The following is a 13,653-nucleotide window of genomic DNA, read 5'->3' on the forward strand; positions in this document are numbered from 1 at the left end:
AGTACATTCAGTTGGTAGCATCCTTAGTAACTAGCATGTACTTGGTTTAGGTTGGTTTTGTCTTGGTTTTTTTATTTTTAATTAAAAATTACAAAATTTATTTTTAATTAAAATTGATTATTCTTTTTTATTATGCTAGCTTTACATGAAATGGTAATCTAATGCAATACATTTATTACTGTTCTGAAGATGTTTTCTTGTGGCATTTTAAAGTAATTACTATTTAAATGGGAATAAGCCACAATTAAAGGTTAAAGTACGTTTATTGACGTTTCAATTTCCACTTCGGAAATCGTTCTAAAAAAAATGGCAATTGAAACGTCAATAAACGTACTTTAACCTTTAATTGTGGCTTATTCCCATTTAAATAGTAATTACATTTATTACTGTTATTACAAATTTTTGAATAACGTGAAAAGTAGTTGAGGCAAAATTATTAACAAATGTACAAAATTTGAAAAATGCCTTTATGTATGAGGAAAATGATAATCATAAACTACGCATCCACAGGGAAATGCAAAGATTTGAATTTACATCATACATATATTTTGGATAGTAACTCTTATAATTAAGAGTATTTTATTTACATAGATTTAAGGGTCTTTTACATAAATTAAATAAAAACTTGACAAACTCACCCGCAGATGTATCTCTATTTCCTAGCACAGACGAAGGCCTTGGTCTTGGCCTGTCTTCTTCAACTTCAATTTCTTTCTGCCTTTTATACAAATCGAAAACGGTGACTTCACACAAAAACCTAGCCTTGCCACCATAAAAGCTCCTCTCGTCTACTTCCACCTCAATTCCAGAGAAGGTTACTTGAGGAACCCTCTTTGAAGTTGACGGTGTTAACTTTGTCTGGCCTGCTGCTGGTAGAGTGCGTTTGATACTTTCGTTTATCTGAAACAATTAATTTTAGAGTGACATAAGTTGGCGAGAAAATTATATGATTTTAAAGAATAAAACCATTATGAAAATATACTAGTTTTTTTTATGTAAGTGAAAAACGGGATTTATAATATAAGTAGCTAAAAAAATTTAGAATCCAAGATCCAATAAAACTGGAATGTGAGGTTTTGGCTTTTATTAACTGTATTTCAAATTTTTCATTAGTTTCTTGGTTGTGTGTATACATTGAGAAAGTAACAGTAACAAGGAGACATATTCAAGGAAGTAAAAAATAATGTTAGAAGCCAGTGGCAACTTTTTTCGTGACACAGAGTAAGTTCCTTTTAGCTCATCAACGGTATCAACACCTCCCTTTGTTACATTGTAAAATGTAATCATTGTTGGCTTGTATGCATCGCAACTTTCTGTCGGAAAAGCAAAAATGCTCGAAGTAACTTTACGCTCCTTTAACTTTGCGGTAAAAATCTTAGGAATTTCTTTTTTATTTTTGCATATTCTGCCCGTAACAGTTAGTTTGTATTTTTCAGCAAATCTAAGGTCAGAGGTATCGACGTAAACCAATTATCGAAAGCTACATTTCTTTCAGTTTCAGAAATAGGTTTAATTAATCTTTGTACGACCAAAGAGGCGCTATTATCAACTTTATAAGGCCCATCTGGAAGAGTCTGATCGATACGACGTAGAATCAACAACCGATAATATTTTAATTTCATACTTTACAGGTTTATTTGGTATATATTGCCGAAATTCACATTTGCCGCGAAATGGCTCAAGCATTTCATCAATTGTCACAAATTCCCTTAGAGCATATTTGGCTTTGCATCGCTCAACAAATCCATCAAAAAATTCTCTTATAGGACATAGCTTATCGTACTGTTTCCGTTCCTCTCTATCATCAAGATCGTCAAAGCCAAACGCTCACAACAAAAATTGAAATCGATTTATTCCCATTGTAAGACGAAAAATTTCTACGCCAGTTCCGTCCTGTGCCCACAGATCTCTGAAATATATGTGTGATGACCGCAAGACTCTAGCAAAATATAGAATACCAATAAGTGCTTTGGTATCTCTTTTTCTACATACCCGAGTCGATAGCCGTAGAGAACGGTTTGTTTTGATATTGCTGTCGGTGCGAGTTTGATAGTGATCGCTATTGTGTTATTTTGTGAATTTGTTTAGTGCAAATTAGGCCCATAATTTGGTATTCCAAAAAATCTAAGTATGGAAGAAGATGCTATTGGAGGTCATAGACCGCCCGATGAATTACATTCCGTAAACACGTCTGAAAAAACTAATATTGATGATAACAGGTCTGTAAATACTTTAATTGATTTTGAAAACCGGTATAAACCCAGCGATAAGGCCCCATTCTTTGTATATATTGAACACAAAAATAAAAATATCGGTAGGTTATTTCCAATGAAGGTAGGACATTTTTTATTAAATGATTCGTCCATTAAAAATGATGTACTTGATATAAAAACAGTTGGCATTAATAGGGTAAAAGTCATTTTTAAAACTTATTCTATAGCAAATAAAATAATTAATCATGATTTAATAAATAAAAATGATCTTATAGCTTATATTCCAAAATTTTATACACATAGAAAAGGCATAGTTCGTATGGTTGATACTTTCTTTTCGGAGAATTATTTAAAGGATGCGATAATATCCGAGAGACAAGTGGTAAATGTTCAAAGGATGCAACGAAAAGTAACGAACAACGATGGCACAACTCAATTAGTACCAAGACAAATGATAATTGTAGAATTTTTGGGAAACGAGGTTCCACAAAACATAATAATTAATTTATGCAACTTTTCAGTAGATCCATACATACACCCGGTAGTGCAATGCTATAAATGTCTCAGATATGGTCACTCCTCAAAACAATGTAAATCTAAGGACAGTAGATGTAAAAAATGTACAGACACCACCCATACTGTAGAAACTTGTAATGAAAATAATCATTGCATATATTGTAAAACCAACGATCACACCTCGTTGTCTAGAAAATGTCCAATATACGAAAAACAGAAGAAAATCAAAGCAATAATGGCATCAGAAAATATAACATTCAGAGAAGCAGAACAATTACATAACAATCCAAGTTACGCAAAAATAATAACTAATAATAGATTTTCTATTCTAAATAACACTTCCAATTTTCCCAGTTTACCTACCTCGTCTAACAATGTCCCTAATTTCACATTAAATAAACCTGTAAGGAAAACTATTCATATTTCTACAAATAATAAACGTAAAGCAACTTCTCCACCAATTTTACCCCATACCTCTGCGTCAACTTCTATCAAAAGACCTACCCCTAAATCTAATCCTATAATACCCAATCCCTACAGGGACGAATTTATTGACTATAAAGAGAAACTTATATTACTTGTCACATCTCATATTAATCAACTTATGTATACCAATAATCAATCTCAACCTATATGCAATTTAGAAAATGAATTAAGAAAACTTATTTCTAATAATTTAGAAGAAACAGGTAATAACAGAGAAACGGATAATTTAGCGACGAGTGACAATGAAAGCATTCACTCGTATTATTAATTTCCAAATGCACAGTCAACTTACTCAATCTTCCTTAAATATTTTACAATGGAATTGTAGATCGTTAGTAAGTAATAGGGATAGTCTCATAAATTATATTAATAATTCTCATGTAGATATTATAATTTTATCCGAAACTTGGTTGAAAAACCAAATAGACTTTAAATTAAAAGGGTATAATTTTGTTTCAAAATGCCGTGAAAGTGGCTATGGCGGTGTAGGCATTTTCATACTAAACGGCATTGATTATCAAATAATTAACATTAACTATAATTTTAATACCGGAATAGAAGTGTGTGCAGTCTTACTTAACAAAATTAATATATCTTTTGTGTCTATATATAAACCATCTGACATCAGAGTAGAAAAGACTGATTGGATACATTTATTTGAACAATTCGATTATAATAATACAGTTTTTTGTGGTGATTTTAATGCCCACCATTACATGTGGGGTCCGATCCCGGATGACCGTAATGGTAGAATATTAGTCGAAAGCATGGATTTTTTCGAATTAGTTTCTCTAAACGACGGATCACCTACTAGAATCGCCGCGAGTGGCAATCATTCTGCCGTTGATTTGACTATCACCTCAGCCTCATTAACAAATCGTATAAACTGGTCAGTATATCCCGACACATTGGGATCCGATCATTTTCCTATTAAAATAGAGCTTAAAATTAATCCTACTTCTTTTCTAATTAATCCATCAACAAAATGGAACGATTGCCGCGCTGACTGGAAGCTATTTCAGACAGATTTAGACAAACAATTATCCACAATTTTATCATCTAATAATCTTTCTAACGATGAGAAGACAGCCCTACTCTTTCAGACTATCTCTCTAGCTGCTTCCAAATCTATGCCCATAAAAAAACCTTTTACTCCCTCAATTCCAAGGCCTTATTGGTGGGATGAGGAATGTACATTCATAATAAAAAAACGATCAGAAGCATTGAAAGCGTATCGAACCCAAAGTAACTATAATAATTACATAAACTATAAAAATATAGCAGCCCAAACCAAACGATTATTTAAAACAAAGAAAAAAAGTAGTTGGATAAATTTTTTAAATAGTCTAAACAAAAGCACACCTCTTTCAAAAATATGGTCAACCGTCAGATCAATTTCCAATAACTATCAGTACAACAAAAAACCTCAACTTTCTGAAAATCTCATTAAACAAATGTTAGACCAACTTGCACCTTCATCTGCCTCTGGTAATGTTGGTAGGATTAAAGAATTTTTTCGTTTTAATACTAGTGTAGATTCCATGTCAAAACCTTTTACTCCTTCAGAACTTGATTTCGCACTAAAAAAAAGCAGAAATACAGCCCCCGGTTTGGACGGTTTTACTTATAAGATATTGGACAAATTGCCGTCAAATGCCAAAGATGTTCTCTTACAAATCTTTAATAGTTGGTGGTTGAAACAAGAATATTGCGATACTTTAAAAAATATTATCATATGCCCTTTACTCAAATTTAACTTAAACCCAGAACTTCCATCATCTTATAGACCCATTTCTCTATTATCATGTGTGACAAAATCCTTTGAAAGGCTTATAAAATTTAGATTAGAACATTTTATTGAAAGTAGTTCAGTTTTTCCCTACTCACAGTATGGATTTCGTAGAGGTCGAGGTACCATTGATGCTCTCATACATTTAGTTACGGATATTCAACTCTGTTTTTCAAAAAACGAATTTATGCTATGTTTGTTTCTAGATTTAAAGGGTGCATATGACGTGGTTGATTTGGATATATTATATTCAAAAATGGTGGGGTGTGGTATCGATAAAAGATTATCTGTAAATATAATAAATTTGTATGTGAATAGAAAAATATACTTACGGGACCATAGAAATGTATTACACGGTCCAAGAATATTATATAACGGTCTCCCACAAGGCTCAATTCTAAGTCCTTTATTATTTAATGTTTATACTGCAGATCTGCATGGTTTGACGGATGAAAAATGCAAAATAATTCAATATGCAGACGATATATGTTTATATACCAGCCATAAATCCTATGAAGATTGTATGTTGAATCTAAAACTTAGCTTTAGTAACTTAGATAAGTGGGTGAAACAAATGGGTTTTAGTATATCACAAGAAAAATCTTCGATTGTATGTTTCACTAGACGTAGACAAAAAGTCACAGGCAAATGCCAGATAGGTGATTATAATTTCCCCTTAGCAGAAGAGTATAAGTATCTAGGCATGATCCTAGATAAAAAACTCTTGTGGTCCAGCCATATAAAGTACGTAAAACAAAAGTGCGAGCGTGGAATTAACCTTCTGCGTTTCGTTTCTAAAAAAAGATGGGGTGCAGATCAAAATATCTCTTTAATGTTTTATAGATCCTACATACGATCCATTCTGGATTACGGCTGTGTTCTTTACGGTTCAACATGCAAAACAAATCTATTAACTCTTGACAGAATACAATTTAAATCAATAAAAATTTGTCTAGGAGCTATGATGTCTTCACCAAACCAAGCAGTTCTAGCAGAAGCCCAGGAACCACCTTTACACATACGTAGGCAAATGTTAGCCAACAAACGTCTAATAACATACAGATCGTTTAATACAACTATGGTTCACAAAATAGGTTTACTTTTGACAGAAAATTTAACAAATTCTTATTGGAGAATAAAAAATTCTCCTCCTCTTGCAGAATCTTTTATCGATACGAATTCATTTCAATCTTATATATTACAGCTCCCAAAATTTCCTTTTTACATACAAGACTTTGAAGTTCTGATAGACAAACCAACCATTATAATGCCCTCTTATTCAGATTTGCCAATTTTAACTAATATTATATTCAAATCCATACTAAGCAAATTAGGGGAAGATTTAACAATAATTTATACAGATGGTTCAAAAACTGTTGAAAGTACTGGTTTCGCTTTTTTTGTTTCAAACAGCAATTATGTTGAGAAATATCGAATTCCTGAATGTTGTTCTATTTTTACAGCCGAGGCTGCTGCTATACAGAAAGCACTAACTTGGTGTGTCACTAATTATTGTGAGAACATCGTAATAGTATCAGATTCTCAGGCAGTATTACAAGCTATTCGTAGCCATCCATTGGATAGTTTTCAAAACTCCATTATACTTGATATCAAAAAATTATTACATGATCTAAAATTCACAAAAAAAACAGTTACTTTACTCTGGGTTAAAGGACATAATGGAGTAATTGGAAACGAATTAGTGGATGGTATGGCAAAAAATACATCTGAGATATCAGAAATTACAAATTTTTACTACTTTAAAGATCTTTTTTCTATTATCAGGAGTATTGGCAGGGAAAGATGGATGTCAAAATATAAAGAGGTTCAGAAGTCTTCAAGAAACCATTACTTTTCTATTCATCCATGCTTACCAAAAAATATTCCCCATTTTAATTTTAACTATAATAAAGTACATTCTTCGTTAATAACTCGGTTAAAACTTAACCATGGCCTCTTTCCAGAGCATCTGCATAGGATTGGAATCTATGAAACCCCTTTCTGTCCTTGTGATGGTAAATCTGTCGGAGATTTGAACCACTTATTTTTCGATTGTCCTAATCATAGGGAACAGACTCGAAGCCTATATCTAGATTTAATTGATCTCAATATTAGCCTACCAGTGAACATCAGCAATCTGTTATCTTATTCTGACAAATCTATATATAATATTCTAATCAAGTTTATAAACGATTCTAAAATAAAAATTTAAACATCCTTATAACAATTTTCTGTGGCAAAAAGATTTTTTGTCTAATGCCATCTCTCTCTCTCACACACACACATCTCTTTTTCTACTGTAATTTGTCCAAAGCTTTAGAAAAATATATTTGTTTGTGTGTTTAACTATTTCGCTGATAACGGAGTCTGAAAAAAACAGTTGCCAAGCATCAATAATGGTTTTTGCTTCTCTGGCTTTTCCAATTACTCCAGAAGATTGAGTCACTATGTTTCTGCTCCGGGTCTTTTTTCTTGAAACAACTACGGAAAATTTATTCCACAGCGTCATTTTGTCCCTTCCTATAAAAGACAGACGAGTGTTTAGATTTTTCTGTTTCATTAAAATCTGGTAGCTCTTCTTCTTCTGATTGCTCTGACTTAGAGTCATGATCATTGTTTTCCAAAACGTCTTTTTGGTCATTAGGAGGTCCATATATCTCATCGTCGCTCTCAATTTCAGCCCATATGACTAAAATACGCTTTATTTATTTCTCGTAAGAACACATAACCTGCAAATAAAAAATACTATTACAAATCACCATATATGTGACTATATTATACTCTAAAAATACTATAGACCAAGCAACTCACCTTGGTCCTCGTCTATCTGGATAGTACCAAAAAAAAGCAGATGCATCAGTAAAAAAGAAATGGAGAATTGTAGTAGATTAAAGGAAACAGAACGAGAAAACAATTCCAGACAAATACCCATTACCAAATATTATCGATACACTTGATAAATTAGGCAGTTGCAACTATTTTAGTAAACTTGATCTAGCTAGTGGTTTTCATCAGATTGAGATGCACCCAGACGATATCCCAAGACAGATTTTAATGTTGAAAATGGACATTATGAATATGTTCGTATACCATTTGGACTCAAGAATGCTCCTGCAACTTTTCAGAGAGTTATGGACGATATTCTTCGAGGTCTTCAAGATCACATCTGTCTTGTTTAGTTAGACGATATAATTATTTTTTCTACCTCACTTTAAGAGCACATTGTAAATTTAGAAAAAGTTTTTAAACATTTACAAGCCAATAATTTTAAATAAAGCTAGATAATTTTGAATTTCTAAGGAAAGAAGTAGTCTGTCTTGGTCACATTGTAACTACAGAAGGCTAAAACAGCACGCGAAATAAAAGGATTTTTAGGATTGCTAGGATATTACAGGAGATTTTGCCAGATTAACTAAACCATTAACAAAATGCTTAAAAAAGGATGCTAAGATAGAACACACTCCAGAGTTTGTAAAATGTTTCGAACATTGCAAAAATCCATTAGTTAATGAGCTTATACTTCAGTATCCAGATTTGGATAAAGATTTTATATTAACTACTGATGCTAGTAATGTAGCAGTAGGAGCCGTATTATCTCAAATTGTAAATGCTCAAGACAAACCAGTAGGTTATGCCTCGAGAACATTAAACGAGTCCGAACAAAACTAGAGTGTTACCTATTTGGAACTTACCTATTTGGAAGACAGTTAAAAATTATGACAGACCATAAACCTTTACAGTGGCTTATGTCTCTGAAAGAACCAAATTCACGATTAGTGAGATGGCGTTTAAAATTAGGCGAATTTGATTACATAATCGAATAGAAGAAAGGAAGTTGCAATGCAAATGCAGACTCAGTATCTAGAATTGTAATGAATTTTTAAAATATATGGAAGAACACAATAAGACGATGGAACGATGATGATAGCGTTTCGATGGCTGTAAATATCGACGACGACATTAACGAAGAAAACTTAGAACAATGAAATGACCAAGATAACAACATTGAAGATAATGATGATGGAGAAGCTGTTCATACTAGTATAGAGGATCCAATACTAGGAATGTTCTGGAACTTCTGATAAACATATCAATGATCAATTTTTAATCACCAAATTGTAATTGATTTTGTTTTACACTCAGCTGCCAAACCAAGCATTGAAAAGATATTTCCCAACAGGAAAAGACTTTATATGTAAATCTCAATAAAATAATGTTGTAGAAGAAACTATTAATATATTATATTTAAAGAAATTATATTTACCCCAAATACAAATATGCTGTGTACTTCAAAGAAGACACCTTTAGACCAAAAATATTAGAAACGTTAAAAAACACATTTAAAAATTCTGCCTGCAAGTTGCAGTTGCAAATAAAATGTATCAGCATCTTAAAAGATTTAGTAGACAAAGATGAACAGCATGAAAAAATAAGGTTATTTCATGAAGGAAAAACCAATCACCTAGGCATTCTAGAAATAGAAACTAGGATCAAACGCGCCTACTATTGGCCAGAAATAAAACAAGATGTTAGAGCCGATTTTATAAATAATTGTAATTTTTGCCAAATAAATAAATATGATCGTAACCCGCCAAACCAAAAACTAATGATTAGATCCACAGCTTTAAAACCGTTTGAAATCATATTTGTAGACACTTTTCAAGGCCAAAAGTTTTCCACTATAATAGAGACATTTTCTAAATACAGCCAAGCATACCCACTTACAGCTTTGACAAGTACTGAAATTGTAAGAACTTTTCTTTTCATGACACATCATGGAATTCCTGATCTCGTAACTATGGACCGAGGCACAGAATTAAAAAACTCTGTTGTAAAGAATTCTTCGACGTACATAAAGTAAAAACTCATTATGTTACTACAAACAGTACCTAATCTAAAGGATCTATAGAGAGATTTCATTCTACCTAATCTTAGAAACAGAAGCGTACTACAATAAGTTGACAATTATTTTCATTGTCCATGTTCCAATAGTTCCAATGTTCCTTATCCCAACGAATACTCCTACTATTATTTATACTCAATTCCTACTGTAAATCGAACTACCATATTGCCCACTAACACCTATTTGATAATGAATGCTAAAATCTGAGGCCCAAATTCCTTTGTCCCGAGAATCATCTGAAAGGTAAAAATGAAGAAGACTGTTTATTTCAACTTCTTCAAATAAAATCTAATTCTACGAGATGCCAAAGAATAGAAGTTCACATTTAAAAAAATATAATCCAACAAGTAGATGAGTCTCACTACATCCAAAATCCAAATGAACTGTACTAACACAGACCTTCAATTAATTCTGAAAATTATCTCATCATAGTTCCTTTCCAATGCCAGTTTAGTACAGAAGATCAAACATTTAGCAATAATTGTCTCATTTCTGAAAGTCAGCCACTATTGCTTCCGAATATAGTTTTTCCTCGTCCTCATCAAGAAGAGATTCCCGAAGTTCATATCGAAGATGTCCAATTTGACAAGATTCACTTAGTTAAGAAGAAACAGGAAGAAATTAAAACATTGATACTTAAAAACTCAAAAGCTTTTTAATTTTTGGAAAATATCAATAATATTTTTTATTAAGTATAATAATTTTTGCATATTTTGGTATAAAATGTATAAGAACAACGAATTGACAGAGAAAATATGATAGTCCCATCTAGAGTGTTCACATCCAAGATGATCCCGAAGAAAACCTACCACAAGCCCAACCTAGGTCATTTTTCAATTCCATGAAAAATTCCAGAAACTAAGGGTGAAGGAGCTATAGTCGTTGACCCCACAAGCTGATGCTCTAATGCACCAGAACTATGATCGACCTAAATCCAAAAGTGCAACTTGTGAATTATTGTTTTATTTTCCAATGTGTAATGTATTTTATTTTTAATTAGTTATTATTCAGTCTGATTTGAGTACAGTAAAGTCATATTTTAATATTCTACCTTTTAAGAACGTAATAAAGTTCATTCTCTCGCATTTGTAAATTAAATTATTATTTCCGTCGACTGTCCATTTATGATCAATTTTAACACCCTCAAAATCATTGATTAATGACCCCCATTAATGAATGATTTTCTATTAATGAACTATTTTATTATAGGCAACACAACATACATTGCTTGCACAAATTAATTAAACGCTCTGTGATTAGCAGTAACCTGTGTTGTAGGCAACCAAACATATACCTATTTATATTCCCACTAAAAAATTTAAAATGAAGTAGCCGCTGTTAGTACTATCTGTCATTGTATGTCATTATTTGCTTTATTGTTTAAAATTCTGTGTATTTGAAAAATCAAAAGATGGATATTGACGAAGAGTTTAATTTAACTCCACCAGAAGTGGCAAAAACTGCAAATGAAATATCTTTAAGTTTACTACCTGAAAAAAGCAGAGTGTTGTACGAAAATACATACGCTGAATTTATTGCATGGTGTGACGGAAGAAAAATAATACGGCATTCAGAATCTGTATTGTTGACATATTTTTCAAACATTGCCGAAAAAGGACTAATAGCAAGTTTGTGGCCCAAATATTCGATGCTAAAATCAACCTTAAGTTTAAAATCAAACATTGATATATCTAAATATAATAAGTTAATTATGTTTATCAAGAAAAAAAGAACAGGTTATGTACCGAAGAAATCAAAAACACTTGAAAAAGAACAAGTCCAGAAATTCATCTCTGATGCTCGTAACGACGTGTTTCTAATGATAAAGGTAAACCAGTAAATTAAGTGTATAAATTTAATACTCGTATTTCATAACATTTCATTTTGTAGGTTCCATTGATTTTCAAAGTAGCTGGTGCGTTAAGAAAGGATGAACTATTGAAATTAGAAACAAATAACGTTCAAGACTTGGAGTCAAAGTTTCACACACAAATAAAATATTTACCATAGTAGATAACGAAGAAAAAACCATTCTCAATGCGATCAAAAACTACATTGCTTTAAGACCGGCACACACACCACATAAACGATTTTCCATTTTTTATAAAAATAAATGTTCCACACAGCCAGTTGGCATAAATACGTTTTCCAAAATTCCTTCCGTTATTGCTAAATTCTTAAAATTAGAGCACCCGCATCTCTACACTGGGCATTGTTTTAGACGTTCCTCTGCCTCAATACTGTGTGATAGTGGTGCAGACTTTTCAGCTATTAAAAGACTAGGTGGCTGGAAATCGACTACTGTAGCAGAAGGTTATTTCCGTGTGGAGTTGTCTGTCTCCCATCGGACGCGTCCCCAGATGGTGGATAGGGGAACGCCCTAACCGGTTCTAGGACCGGCGGGTAGGTGGGAAATAAAATACCACCCGTGAACCAAAACGGACTAAGGTATGGTAACCCTAACAGAAGAGTCCCTGGCCCTCCAGGTTGGAGGTTGGGCTTAGGGCTAACAACTCTACCCTGTAAAAAAAAAATATCGTTACGAGATCTACAGCTAAAGAAACCAGACGGAACTTACGACGACGACCAATGCAACGAAATAAGAACAAAGATTTAAAAATTTACACGTGGAATGTGCGGACACTTTATGAACCTGGAAATCTTAAAAAATGAATAGACATACTAACTCAATATAAAGCACACATTACTGCTGTGCAAGAAGTAAGATGGACTGGCCAAGGAATTATCCAAAAGAGACAATGCGATATATATTACAGCTGTCACAAGAATAATCACGAATTCGGGACCGCATTCATTGTTAACAAAAAAGTAAAACATCTTATTATGGACTTCAAACCAATAAGTCCAAGAATATGTTACCTTAGAGTAAGAGGTAAGTTTTTTAACATCAGTCTCATAAATGTACATGCCCCAACCGAAGACAAAGAAGAGGATGTCAAAGATCAATTCTATGAGGAAGTAGAGACCATCTACGATAGATGTCCCAGAAACGACATCAAGATCATAATTGGAGATCTTAATGCAAAAATAGGGAAAGAAAATATATATAGTCCATACATCGGAAAATGCAGTGCTCATGACGTCACCAACGACAATGGAAATAGAATAATAGGATTTGCAGCATCCAAAGGCATGGTCGTTGGAAGTACCTACTTCCCCCATAAGAATATCCATAAAGTAACATGGACGTCGCCTGATGGTACAACCAAAAATCAAATAGATCACATCCTAATAGAAACCAGGCACTTCTCTAATCTAATGGATGTACGTACTTATCGTGGAGCTAATATAGATTCAGACCACTTGTTAGTAGGCGCAAAAATAAGAGCAAGAATCTCAAATGCAAAAAAAGAAAAGGGCAAGAAAAGTACTCGCTACAATTTAAAACTCTTGAAAGAGCCCCGTGCACTAGAAAGGTATCAAAATTACCTTGAACATGAAAGCACAACAGATGAGAATTTAACAGCTAGCGAGCAATGGGATATGTAGAAGAACAATTAAGGAAGCGGCAAACAACGTCCTAGGACCAGAAGAATCCACTCCACGCAACAGTTGGTTCGACGATGAATGTGAAGATATCACTAAAAGAAAAAATTATGCATATAAACTTATGCAACAAAGAAGAACACGGGATAAGGAGCAAATGTACAAAGATCTTAGGAAGGAGGAAAAACGCATACATCGAAGGAAAAAGCGGACCTTCGAAAACCAGATTATGCAAGAGC

General features: G+C 33.0%; 1 protein-coding gene across 1 annotated transcript in view; it reads right to left on the bottom strand.

Annotated features, from left to right (window-relative positions):
- Positions 1-13,653, bottom strand: part of LOC140447206 (uncharacterized) — a 427,560-nt gene that overhangs the window by 73,314 nt on the left and 340,593 nt on the right. The window contains exon 5 of the mRNA XM_072539719.1: positions 639-900. Within this exon, the coding sequence (XP_072395820.1) occupies positions 639-900 (262 nt within the window). The remainder of the gene's footprint in view (positions 1-638; positions 901-13,653) is intronic.

The sequence above is a fragment of the Diabrotica undecimpunctata genome, chromosome 8 (assembly GCF_040954645.1).
Source record: "Diabrotica undecimpunctata isolate CICGRU chromosome 8, icDiaUnde3, whole genome shotgun sequence".
Classification (NCBI taxonomy): Eukaryota; Metazoa; Arthropoda; class Insecta; order Coleoptera; family Chrysomelidae; genus Diabrotica; species Diabrotica undecimpunctata.